Source organism: Corvus hawaiiensis, chromosome 16 (assembly GCF_020740725.1).
Source record: "Corvus hawaiiensis isolate bCorHaw1 chromosome 16, bCorHaw1.pri.cur, whole genome shotgun sequence".
Taxonomy (NCBI): domain Eukaryota; kingdom Metazoa; phylum Chordata; class Aves; order Passeriformes; family Corvidae; genus Corvus; species Corvus hawaiiensis.
This window is the reverse complement of record NC_063228.1, coordinates 10411441-10432801: the sequence shown is the minus strand read 5'-3', so window position 1 is coordinate 10432801 and position 21361 is coordinate 10411441. Positions and strand designations below refer to the sequence as shown.

Here is a 21361-nt window from a genome sequence, read left to right as displayed (position 1 = left end):
GAATGCAACACACTGGGAGTATCAGGATACACAAGTTTGTCATTGTTTCATGGGGGATCTAAACCATCACCCTCTTGTTCCTTCATACTGGCTGTCAAGAGACTCCTGACACCATCTGTCTGCATCGGGGAGCCCACGCTGGGAGCAGATGGCAGACAGACTGCAGAGCACAGACATCATGCCGAGAGTGTCAGCAGAATTGTTTGCAATTCTGCTTTATCCAAAATGTTCTTGATACATCAACTTGGTTTGACAACTGCAGTCACAAAAATCAGACTTTTCTAAAAAGCATAATGATAGTAAAACAAAACCAGTCCAGTGCCTGCCCTCAATAACATATGGGTTCCCCCCACCACAGTTCCTGATGCTTCAGTTCAGGTCTGATTTTTTAAGTAGCTATTCACAAGAAGGATTTCCTACCTGCTGGCCATCTCAGCAATCTGGAACTACTTGCAGGTACCTGCAGGAAAACTGGAATTTCCTGGAAAGCATGTTTCAATTATTTTCTTTTCAAACTGAAAAATAACTCCAACACAACTGCTTAATTTTTCATGGAAAAGGTCAGTCTTTATTGTATTGCTTTCACAACTGTACATAGGAACATGAGCTTAAACAATCTGCAAAGTATCCTGTGTTAAATAACGAATCCACCTGACTTATACAAAATTCACTCTCTGATCTATTTCAAAACTCTCATTTTAAATAAAATATATTACTAGCACAGTTCCTGCCATAATACTCCCTGAACAGAACCTCTTTCAGTCACTCCTGCATGTTTTCCCCTGAGAAAGCACTGCCTTTGAACTACTGGCTGGTAAAATTTTCAACATGTGATTGTAAAACTGGCTTAAGCTATATGTCCATTTGGGTGACATGGTATTTATTCAAAAGTTTATCAAATCTGAGTAACATCTTGATTTTCTGTTATAGTGGAACACAGTTTATCTAATTTTTCATACAGTCCATCCCAAAATTACCTATGGAAGCCCAGTATGGTGCATGAATCACTGCAGTTAGTGCACATACAAGAGGCAAAGACCACGAAGAGAAGTCACAACTGACAAGGTCTGATGACAACTCTTCTTCTTGTTCTCTTGTCCTTATTTTCATCTCTACACTTCAGAGTATAGTTTCCTTCCAGGACTTGATCCATTAGCCTGATCATAATCCATTTCAGGTGTTTAATGAATCTGTTTAAAAGAAGACACATAAATACAGAGTAACCCTCCATACCTAAAAAGAACAGAAAAGTCACCGAGTATGTGATATACAGCACCATGTTGTTGACTTATTGGAAAAAAAAATTAAAAATCAAACACTTTTGTGACTATGGGTAATAATTCTTTGAGAAGTAAAGACCTGCAGAACCTTTCAGAGAAATCGGTGTCACAGTTTCTGTTAATGTTAGAGCACACCAGTCCTTAGGAATTTTAAGAGAACCATGAAGAGACCAGTGTGAGGGGTATGAGAGTAAGCTGTGAACCACAGTGCATCACATTAATTACTAAAGGATGTTCTTAAGAGTAAAACCAGCTGTGATATACAGTGGGGTAACCTATTTTATCCAGATTTGATATCATTAGACCTACTTATTAAAACTGATGTTTGAACTGGCTACATTATCTTGACTAGATACTGTTCCTTAGAGTGGTTTTGTTTTTTGGATCGTGTTAATTATGTATTGCCTACATTTGATGTCTCTGATTTTGGTCACTTTTTCTTCTACTTTAGAGTCGCATTGTTCCAACTATTTTGGATCTACTGGTAAGTAGTTACAGAGCTAAATAACATTAAATAATATTGGGGTAACTTCTTGGTCTCACTGCCAAGAATAAATTACTGTTATATTGCTTGATCCCAGTTTATCTGATTTGCCTTGACTGAGTCAAAGTCTCCAACTGCTATTAGGAGATGATTTTTTACTATCATCAGAGGTAAACACATGGCTGAGAAGATTTCTTTAAGTAGAACCAGAGCTGTGGATTACGAAGGTGCTGGGCACTAGTAACAGTATCCATCTGGTCTTGTGATTTTACAGACGACTAATTAGTATAGTGCAGAATGGTGCAGCTCTGAGGGGATGACTGGGGATGAGTCTGTGTTGAGGAGGAGTTGAGGTACAGAAGACCACGAGCAGGTCCCCTGGCTGCCTGCAGCTCAGGACATTTCTGTGGTGTGTGCAGCAGGTCTCTGGAAGGACAGCTCCTCCCTCCTTCCCCTTTATGGTTCTGAATGAAGAATGAAATATGATGGTCAGACATTCTGCATGAGCTTGGACAGACAGAGCAATAGTGTCATTAACAAAGGCATTACAGGAAACCAAAAGCAAACAGGTTGACACAGGACTGGGGGAAAGGTTCTTTTATGGATTGAAAGCAGATTAAAAGACTGGAAGGAAAGCATAAAGCTTGGTAGGAAAGAACTCAGTAGCAGGGTATACCAGGGACCAATTTTTATTCATCACCATTACTGACTCAGAGAAGAGGATGAATAGAAAAATCTTCAAGACTGCAGAAAATAAGCTCTTTCAAGTATTCAGATCCTGTACTGAAAGGAAGGAAATCCAAAAGGGATTTCGTAACACTGAGTGAGCAAAGGGTGGCAGGTTTGGAAAACATCTGCTGAAGGGCTGGGCAGCAACGTGCCCTCTAACATCCTGCATTCTATCTTGTGGATTTGGGAAAGCACAGAGAACAGCCTGCAGATTTTGGTCAGGGACATGTGCTCTCCCGGAGGTGGAACACAGGGCTGTGGGATCATGGTCTGACTCATCACAACACTTCACATGTTCCTGTGTGCCACTTACTGTAGATACTAGGTCAGAAACAAGAAGCACTTTTGTGTCCAGTGAGGCATTTCTGTCAAATGTCTGTCAGCTACAATACCTGCTAACAGTATACATCTGCTCAAAATCCTTTCTCTTAGAATGAGAACATGAAAAGGGGGAACAGCAGCTCTACCAGGTTACTCATTTCATGTTTATCTGATTGCTTTCCAAGTGGAACTAAAAACTCATCTACAGCAGACAGTTCAGTGAGGTTCTTAGTATTCTGCACTGTAGATCAGATTCTAGGCTGACTTAAAAATAGCACAGCAGAATGTATTGGGCCTCCAAAGCAAAGTGTAAAGCTGCCTAATGGAAGTTCCAAACACTGCTGTAGGGCTGCTAGTCCAAGACTGTGATTTGTTGTGGCAGATATTAAATGGGGTGTAAATTTTACAATTGGCCAGGATATTCTATCCTGCCTTTCTAATTTTCAGATTAGAAATCTGTCCCTCAAATTTCATGAGAAACTATTTTTTAACAGAAAATTTCAAAAATTTCAGAAAACAGTGGAAAATGAAGAGGTAGAAAATATTTTAAAGTATTTTTAAAATCTCAGAACTAGAACTTTCAATAGCCTAGAACATACCTGCAAGCACTGACCAGTACGGTTGTAACAGTATGACTTTAGCATTAACAGCTCAGTCGTGATATCTTTGTTAATTCTGCCTTTGAAGTTACTGTTCCTCACAATGCAGGCTGGAGCAAAGGATACATGGTGTGACTCTGTTTCACATCCTGACACTGTCTGCTTTCTGTTTCCTCACTTTCTGCAGCAGTGTTTCAGATCTCGTGGCCTATTTGGGCTCTACTGCCTGAGCAACCCTTGGGGTTTTTTTCCTGGCCCTGCAAAGAGTATTTAGCCTTAAGTCTGTGAACTGACCTGGAGTTTTCCCAAGCAATCGATCACTCAGTGCACGTCATCATTTTCCATTGTACCATTATTTCCCATATATGGCTCCTATTTGTCTTTGCCCTTTTAATCACATATATTAGACACACGCTTGTGTCTTTGGAGAGCATCATTCAAACTATTCAGCTATTTTTTCCTTCCAAATCTGTTGCCAAAGTAATAAAATTCAACTGCGAAAAGAAAGACAGTCTGACAGTTTCCCTGGAAGACTGGAAAGATTTAGCAACTTGTGCATATTTAATCCTTTGGGATAGTTGTACTCCCTATAAGCTAGGATCATTATGAGGGGACAAACGCAGAGAGTTAGAGACTAAATGTCTCTAAACAAATTATTCTTTTCTTCTATTTTAGGATTGATAGTTATTAGCTGAACTATAGTGTCACTGTGCCCCTCCTCCAGAGGAAACAAACATGAAGAATTAAATTGGATTCGTTTCTTAATTCTTTTGACAGCTTAAAAGTGGTAATTGGCTATTGCCAATTCAATAGGTTGAAGCAAGTTTATTAAAGAAAGCTTCATTTTTATAGGAAAGAACAACAGAGTTTTTTAAAAAGTATTCTTTAAAGTTACTTGTGGCTGAGGCCTTTAACACATACAATACTCAGGCCTGAACTATGTCTATCAAAAATTAAACATCTCTCTAATTTCTCTGCCACGTTTTAATTCACATTATTAACAGCAGCATTTGGAAAACTTTTTGAAAAATCTGCTTACTCTCTTTATATTATATAAATAAATGCATTTGGTAGAAAATCACTTAGAACTATCCATGGCTGTGGTTAATGAGTCTGTATGGACAGCTGAACAGTTAACCATGATTTTGTCTTCCTTCCATCTAGAATGGAATTCCTGTAAAGTACACGTCTCTTTAAAGCAGAGCTGTCAGGTGAGTTTGAACACTGGACTTCTATTAATTTTAATAACATCTAAAAATTCAAAACTGTTCTAAAAATCGTAGCAATTGCTGTTAATCCTGTTGCTACTGTAACTCATAAAACAGCCAAGTGATCTGTATCATGGAGTCAACAAATCACCTTGGAGATCTCTACAAAAAGGGGGAAAAATCGTGAAAAAATGGCAAGCTAAAATAAGTAACAAACTGGTCTGCTCATTATTTTTAATATTTAAAGTCTGAAAGAAAGAAGTCAGGAAGTGGATTCTGATACATTTAAATGTATTCTGACAGTGCTAGTGACATCATTCTTCTGATCTGTCCTTTGCAGGACATCTCTGTTTCAGAACAGAGGCACAGGGGTTGCTGTCTCATAGACACTGAGCCTGCAGTTCTAATTGACGCTATATTGATGAGCTGGGGAGTTACGCTATTTTTTTGATTCAGAATTTAGATGCAGGCATTCATTGGAAGTGCTGAGTCACAGGTTTTTGAGTGCTGGATTCTCTCACTGAAGATAATCATCATTATTCATCTTATGAAAAAATACAGGTAAAGCATGTACTGTAAGATTACATAAATTCAGTATTTCTTATTCAGTTTTCATTATTGATTACTTCTGCACCTTTCTTTCTGATAGGAGTACTTTGTGATGAGTCACATCTGATTTTATGAAAGTATGAGAACAGTCATATGTCCTTATTCCAGGGGACTTCAAATATAATAAATAACCTGGCACACTCACACTATAACAGTAGATGACACAAATGAGCTCAATGCTGTTCAGTTTACACAGATAAATTTCTTCATTTGAATAGGCCAGGAAACATTTTTCAGCTGCTTACTTAGCTGTCTGCCTTCAATCTCTGCCACCAATTATGCTCAGAAACTTGGACATCATTTTGCTTCTATTGAGTTTATTCAAGTGAGGGTTTTGCTGCCAGAGAGCACAGTGCTGTTCTGATCCACGTGTTCTTTTATTTTTACATCTAAATTAGCCTTTCCACATACCGCAGAACGGCCTCTTGGGATTTGCCCCCTCTGTTTCCCTGTCATACGTCACTCACTCACCCCGGGCTGCGAGGCACCGCTTTCCGAAGGCACGAGGGACGCTGCAAGGTTTCAGCTCAGGCTAATCATAGCTCTTTGGCTGTTCTCAGAAATCACTGGTGAGTCACATGAAGAACCCTGCCCTTTAATGCAAAGAGTAGGCCTATGTATTTTTCATCACTGCTGGCAAAACAGACCCATTCTTCCTGCAGTGTCTTGTGAATCCTCAGCACTTCTGGGTGTAAGGGAAGAGGGCAGGTGGGAAACCTTGCCAGGCCAGGAGAGCAGGGGTTAACACAGCGAACTCGGGTCACTGCAGGCAAGGCACCACAGGAATTTAAATCTTCCCTTTCAGTGCTTTACTGCTGCTCCCAAAACAGAAAACACAGCTCCAAATTAGGGCCCTCTTCTGCCTGCTTTGCTACTAGGGAACTGGTGAGGAGGAATGGCACAGAACAGTGAAGAAACCTGTAACCAGGGTATTAACTCAAATCCCTCGTCATGGTGACACACTGAGTCTTTGCCTGGTAGCTAAATAATTATGCAATTTGTGGCCTGGTTGTTACATCTATAAGTATAATTAAATATATGAATAGATGAAACACAGTGAATTTTTTTGCTGCCTGAGAATCATTTTAACTTTAGGGATTTGTGATTTGATTCTCAGTGGAAACCACCGTCTAGCATGACAGCTTCCAAATGAAAGATCAAGGCTGGAGCTGGTACCTGTGCAGAGCTCCATTAGCTCACGGTGGATATAGACTGAGCCTTACTTTTGAGCTTTGAGAAGACCTCTACATTTTGATTTCGGCATATAGAGGGTTTTATAGTTAGAATATCAAGAAGTTTCCAGAGCAGCTTACCTTATTAATATGAAGGAAAATTTTAAGAAGCCCATTAATGTACACTGAACAGAATTGTGCTCATATCAAATTATATGTTCATATAGTAGGAAAAACCCACGGAGGAAAATTTTGTCTGTTGCTCTCCTTAGGTCTTCCTGAAAACTAGATGCAACTCATCATGACAAATTCTACACAGAAAAAAAAGTTATTTAAAAGAAGTATTTTTAATCCCTCTACTAAATGGCGTTGCAGCAGTAAGATTTGGAGTTTGGGGAAAGGTATTTTGGGGAAGAAAATGGATATGGTTTTTAGCATCAAAGATTTTGCTTACATTACCATTAATTTTTAGGAATTTCTTTCCTGGAATATAGAGCATGTCTGCTATTTGCCCAGCTGAAAAAGAGGAAGAGGAGACAACCACAAAAGTAGTCAACGGTGATTTGTGGGGAGGACTGTTCTGCTCCACACTTTCTATTCTAGCAGAAGTTATTCTAATCCAGTTGCTTGGGTTGGACCACCAAATGTTGGCATAGATACTTCCATTTGCAGTGACTATATGCAGTGAGATTTCTTCAGTAGCAACAAAATCTGCTCACTCCCTCGTTAGGCTCCCACGTGCCTTTGACCAAGCCTTGTTCAGCTGTGTTTGTGCAATCAATGTTACTCCAACACCAAAAATGTCCAATTTTTTCTTCTAAACTATTGACCAAAATCAGCTAATATTGCTTTATATAGAATCTGACTAGAAACATTTAGGAGATAATTTTAACCTATATGAAGGACAGAACTACAGGAAGGTTTGTTTGGGTTTTTTAAAGTAGAAGACTGCTTAAAATAGCTTGATGTTAACTGGTATTTGTATAGTGTGGACACCGAGGTTATATTTGTAACGTTATAACTGAATTTCCTATTTCCATCAATTCAAACAGAAAAAAAAAGATATCCTGAACTGGTTTTCAGATGCACAGACAATATTTTGCTAAAAAATCTACTGGCAGATTTGCTAGCACATTTTAATTTAAACTGTGAATGTTTTCATTAACATACATTTGGCACAGAAAGTCCTAGCTAGAAATACTGATTTTTCCTCCCAAATGCATTTCAGTGTTTTAAAATGCTAAATCCTTACATTTCCAGAGTTTTAGAATCACTCAAAACTACAAAAAAAATTGATCAAGCAAACCCTCGTGCTACAATTAAAATGGGAAGAACGGTGAGCTGGGTAGTTTGTGGTTATCCAAGAGAGTGGTTTTAAAGGGCAGCAAATTAAGATGCATTTCTGGCTCGAGGAAGGTCTCTGAATTGTAATAAATATTAACCGGGATGCTCGTTTAGATTCAGGGCTGCTTTCAGGACCGAATCAGCAAAGTTGCTGCCCGGCTATACCGACGGCTCCCAGAACAACAGCTGCAGTGGCTCGGAGGATGAGTCGCCGGGGGGAGGGACGCTGTTCCCGCCGCGCGGAGGACAAGGAGCGGGGCCCCGCCGGCGCCCGGGCGCTGCCGGGCGGGGAAAGCGCCGGGGGCGGCCCCGGCCCTCTGCCCGCAGCGCGCTCCAGTGCCGGGAGCTGCGGCAGAGCGTGTCCCCGGCGCTGTGCCCGCTGCTCCGGGAGCGCTGTCCCCGGCAGGACAGTAGGAAATTACTTACTTCCCTTGCGAGCCCTCTGCGTCTCCGCGGGCCTGCCCGGCGGCGGCGGGTCCCGGCTGCCCCTCTGGCCCCTGCACCGGCGGGGCGGGTGTCATTTGGAAGGGAAGATGTTGCGCAGAAGGAGCCGCGACGCAGCCAGGGCATCCCGGGGCCGCGGCGGTCCCCGAGCTGCGGCCATGCCGGGACGCCGGGCCCCTGCCCCGGGCCAGGCGGCGGCAGCGCTCAGTCGCTTCGGAGCGCCCAAGGGCGTCACTCCAAGTACCCGTCAAAGACATCCAGCTCGCTGTCCGTCTCGTAGAGCACGGAGCCAGGGTCGGAGAGCATCCCCAGATCCACCAGAGCCTGGTCCATATCCTCGGGCAGGAAGACGATGCCCACATTGAGGACGATGTACTCCATCAGGAAGGCATAGTACAGAATCAGCACGTTGACAAAGAACAAGCCCACGTAAAACATATAGGGCAGCACCAGCAGCGCATGGAAGGCCCACGACTCCACCGAATCCAGACGTGCCGAGACCGCGGCGGTCATGCAGCCGTAGGGGCTGCGGGAGCAGCGGGCACCGACCCGCCCGGCCGGCGCAGGGGGGCGGGCGGCAGCGGCGGAGCCGGGACCGGTGCAGGACTGCAAGCCGCAGCCCCGGTGGCAGCGAAGGGCAGAATCCCTGAGGAACCGGATCCGGACCCCGGGAAGAGGAGAGCCCCGCAGGGGCGTGGAGAAGCCGGCTGGGTCCCTTCAATCCCTGGAGGAAGATGCGCCCCGGCGGGCGGGCGGGCGGCCAGCGCGGGTTCAGCGGCGCTGCCGCAACCCCGCCGCTGGCAGGAGACTGCTCAGCGACATCTCCAGTCCGGCTGCTGCAGTCCCGCCGCGGCTCCCTCCTCCTCCTCCCGCCCGCAAACTTTGCGGAAGGAGCCCGCTGGCGCCTTGGGAGGTCGGCGCGAAGCACCTGCCAGCCAGCCCGGCCTGCGCGGCAGGACCGTGCTGCCCGCCCGCCCCTCGCTCCCCGCCCCGCGCCTGACCCGCCGCACGCCGCCGTTGTTTACCAGCGCCGCGCTGCTGCTGGCGCGGGGCGGCCGTGACGGGCGCTGGCGCCTCCGCCGCGGTGCCGGCAGTCGGGTCCCGCTGCGGCTGCACGGGGGCTGCAGGGGACAGGAGGTGGCTTGCGCTGCGCGCCCCTCGCCTGCCCGCTCCTGCCTGCCCGAGCTCTGCCGCAGCCCGGGGAGCGGGGCAGCGTGGGCAGGTCTGGGTTGTGCCTTCACCCCTGGAAGTTGTTTCACGATCACTGCCGTGGCCGAGGCCCTCCTGGAGCAGCACTGCGGGGCCGGGCCCCTCTCGGCTGCGGTGCAGGTGTTTCTTTGCTGACCAAGGCTTTACCTACACCAAAATGTAACCGAAGGCGTGATTTTAAAGTCGGTGCGGTTTTGATACTGGCTGACAAACTCTTCAGCTTTTACATAGATTTAGATTATTTCTCTGGCTAAAGCAAAAAAAAAAAAAAACAAACCCAAACTAGGTCAAGACAGTCAGTGGTCTCATTCTCTTCGTTCTTCCTTAATTTTTAAGCCGATTAAAAAGTAAGCGTGCAGCCCTTACCGGAAAAACCTCAGCAAGGGGAAGGTCAGCAGCTGAATTTCTGACGCTGCATCTTGCAGCACAGGAGTTGACCCCACACAACAGCTCCGTTAGAGTTATGGAAGCCGAACAACTAATGTCAGGGACCAAATTTTACTTTAAATTATAACACATTTTGGAGGCACAGGCACACGTTTAATGTTTTGTTTTGGGTTGGGTTTTTCTGAGCCTACGTTTACTCTATGTTGTTCTAAGCGAGCCGCCCGCAGAGCGCGCCCGGCCCAGCCCCGCCCCGCCCGTGTGGGCGCTTGGCCCCGCCCTCCGCGCTGCTCCCTGGGACTCGCAGTCCGCGGGCGCGCGGGGCGGGGCGGGGCGGGGCCGGGCCGGCGCTTTCCGGTGTGCCCCGGCCGCGCATGCGCTGTGTGTGCCGGTGCCGCCGAGGCTCCGCGCCGGTCCCCGCCCGGCGCTCGGCCGTCTGCCCCGTGGGGCTATGAGGCCGTAGGGCCCGCGGGCCGGAGCAGCTTTCCGCCGCCAGCATGTTCGGCCGTTCCCGCAGCTGGGTGGGCGGCGGGCACGGGAAGGCCGCCCGCAGCATTCACTCCTTGGACCACCTGAAGTGAGTGCGGGGCGGCCGCGGGCTCGGGGCGGCGGTGAGGGTGGAGGGTGGCGGGGCTGTGAGGGGGCTCGGAGGGGGCGGTAGCGGCCGGGGTCCGTCCGCGGAGCTGCTCGGGGCAGGTTTACCTCGGAGACGGCTGCGGGGCCGGGATGAGGAGGGGGCGGGTCGGCGGGCGATGCTCCCCAAGCGCTCGCTGCCGTCGCCGGGGCGTTTTGGCGCAGCTCTCCCGAAGGGAAAGCGCCCGGAGCAATCCCCGGTGGCGAAGGAGGCTCTGTGGTCTGGTGTCTGCCTCACGGAAATCGGCCTCTCCGTCCCAGAATGTCTTCAGGGCAGACGCAGCTCGTGATGTTGTGTCACACTTAGGGCTGCCATACGTGTTTGTTTTGTTTTTAATAATGCCACAGAGTCTTCGGTGGAGTAGAGTGCGAGGTGTGATAAATACAATAAATACCGCATTCCTTGTGAGGGAGAACTTTGTTTCCTGGTGGTGGCTGAGGCGGGAAGGCGAGCGGCTGGTGCCGGTGTGTGAGCAGTGCCCGCTCCGGAGGGTGTGTGGGGATGTCCCCAGTCGGCAGTGAGTCACGGCACTCGGGCCGGGGATGTGCCCGGGACTGCAGGGCTTAGCAGCTGCTGCAGAAGGAGAGCTTTGAGCTTGAGAACTGTAGCGTGTGTCTCCAGAGCCCCACAGCCGTGTGTTACTGCTGACTGCAGAAAGTGGAATAGTTTTTTCCTAGCTCTGCCACTGGAGAGTTGGAAGAGTCGCAAGGGATAAAAATTTTAATTCCCCTGTTCCATTTCTGCTGTTGCAAGAAAAATGAGAGCCACTTTGATAGCTTCTATTTGTACTGAACGAGAAAAAGAGGTCATTAAGAGACAAGGCATTTTTCTAAATGATATCACTGTGAATATGTAGCTCATTGAGAAAAAGTGCCTGGTAGTTTTCAGTCGTCTTACAAGGAGAACATGAATGGAGTCTGACAGTAATGAGCAGGATGCCCTGTACAAGACTTGGATCTTGCAGTTGCTTTATCAAGATGACTTATGGATTCTGGTCCTTGTCTCTAAAACTGGAAAAATGTTCAAAATGAGCAAGACCAACTGAAATGCAATGCTTTTTACCAAAGAATCTTTTACCAAAGATTCAAGTCCATGAATCCAAAACTAATGAGGCAGTAGCACTGCAGAAGTAATTTTGAAAGCATGGTAGCTCAGACTAGTAAGTCAGTGTGGTCTGGTCTTACAGGAAAAAGGGAAAAGTCATGCTCGGATGTAAACATAAGAATGTTCTATTTAACATGCAAGGAGTAGTTACTGTGTACTACTCAGCATTAGTGGAGCTGTAGATATGTCTGGCTTTGATATTTGACTTGAAGATAGAGCAAGAATGCTGATGCGTGATGAAATTTGAAGAAACTGTTTAAGTTCAGGAAAAAAATAGGCTGTTGAGAGGGAGACTTGAGGCTTCTTTTCAGGCAAGAAAAAGGTGTCCATATGTTCTATTGAGGCCACAGAGAATAGAAAAATGACACCCTGCCTGACTTGTAGCAAAAGGGATTTGAGCTGTAAGTGTTGTGGCTTGTGCTTGACTTGTCATCTGAGAGTTGAAGTATATAGTTATCTACTAAAGTACGAGCTTTGGACTGTTTGCTTTTTTGTGTGTGATTTCTGTAATTATGAATCCAAAATGGCAGTGTGTAAAGGAGAGATAGACCTTTGATCTGTTTTAGACTATGTATATTTTAAATGTTTGTTTCTCCAGGCTGGATCAATTTCAGCTTCTAGCTGGATGAATTTCAGCTTCTAGCTAGATGCCAACAGGAAAGGTGAAATTTAGGTCTTTTCCAAGTGTTGAAGTGGGTAAAGGGCAGAGAGCCTTCATTTTGGGGTCATGGAAGAAAGTCAGTCTCAATAAGCTCACTTGATAAGCTTTTTACCTTTTCATCTTCTCAGCTCATCAAAACCCCATTTTGTGTTCCATAGGAGCTGAGTAGAACACACCTGCCTTGCTATTACAGGTTAGCTCAGCCTCTAAAAGGTATATTTTGCTATGTTACAGGGGTGAAATCACTCTGGGCTAGCCTTGTGGGAACATTTTTATTTTTAAACTTGCATAACGTAGAGTTTAGTCTAAATTGTAAAAAATACACCTGCTTAGTGATACCACAGAGTTACTTCTTTTTGTCAGTAGATGCTGGATCTTTCCCATCAGCTTTAATGCAGTTTGTTTGAGGCTTGCTTTTGAAATTTTACTATTCAGTCTTCCTGCAAACATGCCAGAGAATGGATTGGCTGTAGGAAAATTGTGAGGCCGTTTGTATTAAGTGTTTTTATACAGTCTCTTGATCTAGTGAAAACAGTTAAAATTTAATCCACCTTCTGAAATGTAATCTAGAGAAGGATGAAACAGTGCTGCTCATTGCCTGGGTGCTTCTCAGAGAACTTGGTATTTTTGTGTGGTTTTGTTTCTAAGTCAAATTTTCCCCCCTACTTGTCTATGGTATTTTACATAGCTCTGTTGTTACAAGTGCATTTCCATTGTTGCTTCTGCACTTGGTATTTTAATTGCATTGTGATTGCACAAAAGGTTCCATGCCATTAAAGTTAGGTGCTGAACATTTCCCATGCCTTGGTCAGATGCAGTGTCCATGAATGTGTGCTTCAAGTCTTTTTTCATGGGTGATTCATTTCCTGAGGTACTGCCCATGCTATGCATCAGGTTTCCTCTGTGAGAACAATGTGCAATTAACCTGGTTACAGGCAGAGTGAAGGAGCAAGCATGTTATGGTCAAGTTGGGGCTTCTGAAATTTGAGTGCTTGACTTCCTAAACTCTCACCTGTTTTAGTGTATTTTTGTAAGTAGGAAAGTCATCAATATGCACCTACAATGTTCATGAGTTACTATGTTAACCCTTTGAGCATAGGTTCTAACCAGAAAAATGTTCAGAATTTTGTTTGGTTTGTTAAGTTGCTGGTAATATCTCACACTGATTTTGATGGTATTGGGTGCTTTGACACTTCCTGCATGATGTGTTTTTGTTTGAACCCAGTCTTCAAAGATGACAAAAGTGTCCTCTCTGGTAGTTTTGCATTTTGAAGCACAAACCTAACCCCTCTGTAATCAGCATTTAGAGACAGCCTTTAAGGATTTATCGAAATACAAAAATTCTGGGTTTGTGTGATACTTTTATGTTCTCATGATACAGGTATTCCATGTCTGTAAAGAGAAATGAGTATGTGTATGCTTTCTTGTTCATTTTCAAGCAAATAGGGTAAAAAAGGAAATAAAAAGGAATAGCTTGAAGGTGAAGCCCAGGTTTCCTCTAAATTCATCAGTGCCTTAGCAGATTAAGTAATTTTGCAGTAATGCTACTACTAAATAAATTAATTTGGAGATAATGTATTCCTGACTATTAAAAGTTTCTTGCTTTTTGTGTTTGTAATACTCTATATTCCATAGGCTCCCAAAATGAGGTAATAGCATGTTATTCTTCCCACTGCATCCCATTCCTGAGATTCTACTGTTGGAGTAAACTTTAATCCCAAATTTGTATAATGTAACTTATTAACGAGAAATACATATTCACAGATGCAATAATTTCTATGTGACTTCAAATAAATAGGCTAAAATATGTGAAGTAATATAGTATTAATTACTCTCTGACTGTCTCAGGAAGTTGTTCAGATTATTGTGGAATGAATTGATCTAATTGCCATCTCTTCAGCTCTTCTCTGTTCCATTAACTGCTGCATCCTCAGAGCAGGGACTGAGTTTGTGCTCTGTCTTTTGATTCACTGTCCTGATAATGCAGATAGTGTCCTAATGGGATGGTTTTCATGGCTTGTGTGCTGTTTTAGAAACCCTGGGAATTCTCACAGGTGGTCAGACTTAGGCTCTCATGTCTTCACTGTGAGCCATCCCACTGTCAGTCTCCACAGAAGGAATCTTGAACTGTGATCCTCAGATTAGTGGAAGAGGATTTGCAGGTGGTCTTTGACTTGCTATTTAATGCCTATTAAGGTACAGCACGTGACCAGGCAGTTACACCTATAGGACATAGATGAGACTCAGCTTTTCCTAGAGTGGTTTCAGTCTGATCAGTGACTGTTTTGGATTTGAAAACAAGTACTGATTTATGAGGGGTGGGGAAGAACCACCATGAAGGGGGAGAGAATTTTTTTTTTACTGAAGAGAAAGATTATGAAAACCCAATTTTCCCTCCCCCTCTTCTCCCCTGTCACCTATTCCCCTTTTCCTCCGTTTTGCTGTCTGGTGATGTATATATAATATGATAATGGCTTTGGTAATATGATGTAGGCTTTGTCACTGCTGATTTGGGGAGCGAGGGAAGGGAGCATGTGCTACATCAAGTTTATTAAAGCTGTGAACTTCTGAGGGCTGTTTATCTCTTGGTGTCCTTTTGCAGTAATCAACACAGCAGAATTGTTGTTTGATGATTAAGTAATATCAGGACCAGCAAGCACCAAGTGTTTTACCATGACAGCACAGAGCATTTTATCAGCTTCTCTGAAATAGCACCTGTTCCCTGCATGGCTTGTGAGGACAGACTGTGTCTTGCAGCAAGTCCTGTGAAATTCTGCCCAACTCAGTGGCAGCTCAGCGGTTGAAGAAAACTCCCAAAACCAAGTTTGACAGATTTTAAGTAAACTGTAAATATGATCAAAGTTCTTGATTGTTTGGGGGAGGTTTTTTGAGTTCAAGCAAAAGGTTCTGAAACTAGGTAATGTCTTTGTAAGTCTGGTAAATAGTTGGAACAGCCTCACATGTGTGTTCAGTTAAATGGCATTTTAGTCTCTGGCTGCATGCTTCCCCAGTGCAGTGATTCTGTTTTTTAGTGTTGTTAAAATTGTTGGGAATCCTGTTTTTTGAAATGTGATTTCAGGTCTGTGTTTTGACCTAAAGTCTTACTTTAAGCCATAAACCAGACACCCCAAAATTTTGTTTTAGAAACGCACTGGATTTTTTGGAACTTTACAGAAGCTATACAAAATTCTACTAATGATATTCCTAAAATTTCAGTCTGAATCACTGAACAAACTTACATGGAATCCAAAACAATAATGAAAGGCTTCCCCAGGGTCAGGACACAGACTATTTTCACAGAATTAGATCCTGGGAGTTTTCATTAACTCCACTATTCATGGCAGGATTGATAATATGGAAAATCTGTCTTCGTTTCCAAACACTTGTGAATCTATTGTACAGAAATCCTGAACACTGAGGTGTTATTCCTGGTTTTCAGTACAGCGTAACAATATAGGAGCTGTGTTTAAGAATTTAAACTTGTGCAGTTCTAAAATGACATGAAATTTCCCTCGTGTTTTTTATTTCTTTTCAAAATTGTGCACCTTTCTTATATTTATCCTTTGTTTTTATTACTAGATAAAAGAAAAAAAAACAAAAATGGAGGGAGAAAAGCAGTGGTGATTTTTGTGCTTTTATTAGAATTTGCCTGTACCCCTCCTTTTTTTTTTTTTTCCCCTTTTTTTTTTTTTTTTTTTTTTTTTTTTTTTTTTTTTTTTTTTTTTTTCCTTTGGTGGGCCATAAGAAAGTAGCAAGACAGAAATAAGTTGGTACTTTGATGTAACAACTTATTTGGAAAAAAACCTGCTTCCTTGAAGAGTAAAATTCTGAGACTTAAAATCTGAAAGGCTTGTATTCTGTATAGCTTCTTGTCACCTGTGTGATACAGACATAACCTTTTTTAAGCTTCACTTGACAGTTTTAAATAACTCTTGCCCTTTGCAATGATAAAGCTCGACTTTACCCCCTTTCCAGTGAGTATATTCTGTGCTGAGAGACCTGATGACGGAGTTTTGCCAAAGTGAATGAATAGTCTTTCAGAGTCCTGGTATTAAACATCAAAATTGACACGAATCTGTAAGGGGTCTCTGCAGGCAAGAGAAGGGATCAAACTTCTCTGGTTAGACCTTATGTGCCACTTTCCCGTATCAGCTACTGCATGCTTACCTGCTTCTTCTATTTCTATTTTTCTTGCTCATCAGTCCTTTGACTTAAACATATGCCAAAGAAATTCACGTAAGAAGCACCTTGAGACTAGTTGCACAGTTTCTACTTCTATGTTAGCATATGCATAAGCACTCATAGCTCACCTGGCTAGGTGGGGATTTGTTTCCTTTGTCACTCTGTTTAATAATTACTTTTCTCTCTGCATCAATATTAGAAGGAAATTTTAGGTTTTTAAAAATGTACAATGATTAGACTTAGTGTAGGCATATATGTGTGTCTACGTTTTTACAGTGATGGAAGACAAACATGGTGCATGTGAAAATGGCAGGATAGCACATTACTTGTACTTACTTTTTCTTTTAGGTACATGTATCATATTTTGACTAAAAATACAACAGTAACAGATCACAACCGCAACCTGCTGGTGGAGACCATTCGTTCCATAACAGAGATCCTTATCTGGGGGGATCAGAATGACAGCTCAGTGTTTGAGTGAGTACTCCTGAGCAAGCTCGACTCTGCTTTTGTGTTTGAATAATGCTTGGAGCTGTACAGAGTTCTCATTGAAAAAGTTAACTCTTCCAAGACTGTATTTCATGAATATATGTAGAAAGCTGTCCTGTAGTAGATAGGTGAGCAGGTTCAATTCATGTCATTCAGGAATTTGCTGCTTCTAAAAAGTGTTTGGACTCCAGATCCACTTTCAAGTACTGCTTTTGTTCGACTCTCCATTCTTTTGATATGAATATAATCTCTAACCTATTTTAGGGCCCAGATTTACTCAGTATATCTATAAATATCGTATTGCTTCAATTTACTCAAGATACCACAAATAAATATCTTATTCTAGCTGTGGTATTTAGAGCTGTCTGATAAATTGAATATACTAAAAATACAGTAAGAAAGGCCCTGATTTCTTGATATTCTTTTTTGCATAATTTGAATTTTTAAGCCCCTTTGTTTATTTAAGGTTTTTGAAAGATGTTCTTTTGTTATATCGATACAACTTTGCAAAGTAATTCTTCATAAAAGCAAAACATGCTGTTTGTCAAAGTTGACTTGAATCATCCCTGCTCCTAGCCAAATTATGTTCCTGTTACCTTAAGCATGTGACTTAATGACACCTTTATTTTATTTCAGCTTTTTCTTGGAGAAGAATATGTTTGTTTTCTTCCTGAACATCCTGCGTCAGAAGTCTGGTCGTTATGTGTGTGTGCAGCTGCTGCAGACTCTGAACATCCTTTTTGAGAACATCAGCCATGAAACATCCCTGTGTAAGGACACGCTTCCAAACTGCTTAGGATGAAGTGATCAAGATTTGATTGAATTCCCTTTCATTCAATGAAATTTAGTCCTAATACTCCTGCACAGAAGAAGTATATGAATTACTAACAATCTTCTAAATTGAACACTGCCAAAAATACGGTGTAAAATTACTCTGAAATACCTTTTAATGTAAATTTTCAGTGGTGCAAAAGTAGTTGTTTGATACAACAAGCATTTAGCATATTTCAAGGAGTTCTTTAAGTCAACAAATTAGTTGTGATCCAAAATGTTCATATGGTGCCATGGATCATGTGGTGGGACTCTGGTGTGTAATTTGTACTGTAACTGTTCTGATACTATTGGTGCTGGCAGTCAGCCACAGGAGATTCCTTCAAGGTTTTTGGCAAAATATAAAGAGGGTGGAGAATCAATAATTTGAAGTATTCCACAACTGTTGTGAAAAGTCATCTTCAAGCCTTGGGAATTTGGCACTTTGGGAGGAAAAGAGTTAAGTATTAGCTGCAGAGCCTACCTGAGTCGAGGAAGATGAAGTATATTCTCAGTTGCCTTGTTCTTGGGAGCAAAGATCTTTGTAGGGAGCAATTCCTTTATATTAAAGCTTGAAGGCATCACTTGAGCTGTTTGGCTAAAAGTTGTGATCTTCAAGCATCAGGTTGTTGCTTGCTAGCTGATATTTAAAATACAGACTGTTACCACAATGATTTTTTTCGGTTAACCTGTGTAAATGTTTCTTACTTTCCAGACTACCTGCTCTCTAATAACTATGTGAATTCTATTATTGTCCACAAATTTGACTTTTCTGATGAAGAGATCATGGCATATTACATCTCATTTCTGAAAACTCTTTCCCTGAAACTCAATAATCATACTGTACATTTCTTTTATAATGAGGTAAGTAAAGGAAGTTGCAATGTAATGATAAGAGGACTTTAACTAGAAATTGATAGCACTGTGGCACATAGTGTTTAGTGTCTTGTCTCATAATGTCTTGCTTTTATTTTTATAATGGCAATACCAGTGGTTGTGAATTTGTTTGTGAGGATATCTGCACAAGCATGGCTTTGTCCTCTTATAACTATAATAAACTAAAAATCTGGAAGCTAGTGTTATATTGGATCATTTCAGTAGTTCTTTAGCCTACTTCCTTGAGAATTCAACTTGTTTATGCCTTGCTTTCTTGTGCTTTCATAAACAGGATCTTTTCTGTTGCATCACTTGGTTCTGAGAGGTTTAGTCAAAGTCCAAAAAGCTGAGTCAAAGGGTAAAGATCAAATGGGTTTTTTCTTGCTGCACTCTGCTTTCTGCCAGAAGAGGGCATGAAAGCATTGAGTATGTGCACAATTATCCTGGGAAGCTCTGATGCTTTAAGCAGTTTATTTTAATGCAGAGCTACAAATGCAGCTGACTGTGCATTGCAAAATCATTTCGATTACTTAAGTAGAAGGTAGAAGTACCATATTAATATACAGAAAACATAATTCATACAGAATCCCAACCAATATTCTGTACATGTTTAATGAATAAATATTTTCTTTCCTTTTCCTTCTCTTTCCATTACAGCACACTAATGACTTTGCTTTGTACACTGAAGCTATTAAATTTTTTAACCACCCCGAGAGCATGGTCAGGATTGCTGTTAGGACTATAACTTTAAATGTCTACAAAGGTATGCTTTTTATATATTAAAAAGGGCATGTGTGCAAATCTTGTTTCATTGTAGTTTAATTTTCAGTTATTTACTTGTGAGGGTTTTCTTTCTGTTTTATGAGATTGAAAAGCTTAGTGTGTTGACAAGTTTCAAATACACATTTTTACTTTAGCGACCACTGTCCCAAACCTGCAGTATGTACTTGTAAATAGTATTATTTTCTCACCAATGAAACTGGTTTTAAAAAAAATGCTAAAGTGTCAGGCATACACAAGGAACTTTAGCTTCCCTTCCAAGAGAGGTCAGAATGTGACTGTATTTAAAAAGTAAACAAACAAAAACCCAAACCCAAAGTATTTTAAGAATATGAATTATCTTTTACTGATGAAATTGAACTTTCTAGTGTATGAAGCAGTAACCAACATCACTCCCTTTTAGATTAAAAGTGCATTAAAATGACTGTAGAACTCTCAGGTGCTGCAGTCACTCCAGTCTCAAGAAGAGCTGGACCATTCCCAGAGGTGCTTAGTGAAGGCCAGGAGACTACAGTCTCAAATTCCTGTGCTGGGCATTCCAGTAGGACATAAGGAAAAATTGTAAAGCTTCACTGTGAGAGTAGTTAAGCATTGGAACAGGTTTTCCAGAGAAACTGAGGCATCTGTGTTGTTTGAGGTCTTCAAAGCTCAGCAGGGACCTCAGCAACCTGGTTGAACTTTGAAGTTAGCACTACTTTGAGAATGTGTACTCTAAACCCAATGTCCAAAAGTCACTTCCCCCTAAATTTTTATTGGGATATATAACATTTTTAATAAAATGAAAATATCACAGTGTTCTCTGTAGAAAAGCTGTTGTTTATTCTGAATTTCTGCCTCTGAAATCAGCATGTTATAAGGTAGTATGTTTTATGCAATATGGTCATGCAGGGCTTCTTGTTCTTTAATACATTTTAAGTTAAATTACATGTTGAATTTACACAACTTTCTGTCAATTAAAAGAAGTGGTTTGACAGTCTTCATAGAAGAATATAAGATCTTTTTAAAAACAATGAGCTTTGCAAATGACTGCATAGCCTGCATAGCAGATAGGGTCTTTACAGTGTTGGCTGCAACACTTTTTCTTTTATATGTTGAGAAATGGGCACTTGGTACTTGCCTTCTACTTCAAGGAACTGTAAATGCAAATACGAGCTCACAGAAAAGAGCAGATTATAGGCTTCATATCCTGTTTGTGGTATATTTATGCAACTAAGTATTTTTATGAAAAAAATTTACTTGTCTAGAATTTTCATTGAATGTTGTAGTGCTATAAAGGTTAGAGTTGAAAAGGCACAGCTCAGATGTTCAGGTTTGATACTTTTCTGACTACCTGTTTGCATATATTCTGCTCTAACACCTACCCTGTATCTTTTAGTTTAGATGCTTTGTGCTTTAGCTTTTTAAACCCTTTTAGAGGATGTCACTATCCCAGTTCCTAATCCTGTTAACTGTTGTCTGTTTCTTTTGCCCTTCCTTCACTGATGATTCCTGTGTTCCTAAATGCAGTGTCATGTAAGTCTAACTAGCTTGACTCTCAGCATTACTGCTTTATTCTTGCGCTTTTTTCTCTTCTTTTTGATAAATAATGTGCTAAAAGAACCTTTCTGAATTTCACTAGATTTGTTTATTTTCAGACATATGTAAATATATCAACATTAGGCTCATTCAAGCCAGCTAAGACCTGATGTGACATTTTTATAGATTTCCATTTCACGCCTAAGATTGTGTCAGGTGTATACTCGTATGGAAAGCTAGCATGTAATCAAATTCAGAAGATATTTTGTTGTGTTTCTTAAAAAGCAATAAAAAATACTGACTACTGATTTTTCTTTTTAATGATTTCTCTTCAGTGGACAACCAGCCTATGCTGCATTACATTCGAGATAAAACCGCAGTTCCTTATTTCTCCAACCTCGTCTGGTTTATTGGCAGCCACGTGATAGAACTGGATAACTGTGTGCAGACTGATGAAGAGTAAGCTTTTACCAAATGCTGGCTATTGAATGGAAATGCTCTTCCCAGATGTCAGTGCTTTCCTTATT

At 42.0% G+C, this 21361-nt stretch overlaps 2 protein-coding genes across 7 annotated transcripts in view; one reads left to right on the top strand and one right to left on the bottom strand.

The window, feature by feature from the left end:
• Window positions 1–541: 541 nt before the first annotated feature.
• On the bottom strand, window positions 542–9186 carry DEXI (Dexi homolog). Its single transcript, XM_048321034.1, has 2 exons — window positions 8173–9186; window positions 542–1190 (listed from the first exon to the last, which is right to left on the bottom strand). Exon 1 carries the CDS (start codon window positions 8701–8703, stop codon window positions 8422–8424), a length of 282 nt encoding a protein of 93 aa, XP_048176991.1. The 5' UTR covers window positions 8704–9186; the 3' UTR covers window positions 542–1190; window positions 8173–8421.
• Window positions 9187–10166: 980 nt separating this feature from the next.
• The window catches only part of CLEC16A (C-type lectin domain containing 16A), a 59649-nt gene continuing 48454 nt past the window's right edge, over window positions 10167–21361 (top strand). For 4 of the 6 annotated variants that reach the window (XM_048320661.1, XM_048320659.1, XM_048320662.1 and 1 more), the window contains exons 1-7: window positions 10167–10360; window positions 16713–16841; window positions 17490–17623; window positions 18379–18527; window positions 19197–19302; window positions 20826–20831; window positions 21170–21293. In XM_048320661.1, coding sequence (XP_048176618.1) covers window positions 10281–10360; window positions 16713–16841; window positions 17490–17623; window positions 18379–18527; window positions 19197–19302; window positions 20826–20831; window positions 21170–21293 — 728 coding nt within the window. In that variant the 5' untranslated portion in view covers window positions 10167–10280. The remainder of the gene's footprint in view (window positions 10361–16712; window positions 16842–17489; window positions 17624–18378; window positions 18528–19196; window positions 19303–20825; window positions 20832–21169; window positions 21294–21361) is intronic. The other 2 variants (XM_048320665.1, XM_048320660.1) reach the window with 1 other exon arrangement.

Bases quoted from the DNA above. Each gene is read 5' to 3' on its own strand.
- DEXI (XM_048321034.1), bottom strand. From the start codon at position 8,703: ATGACCGCCGCGGTCTCGGCACGTCTGGATTCGGTGGAGTCGTGGGCC.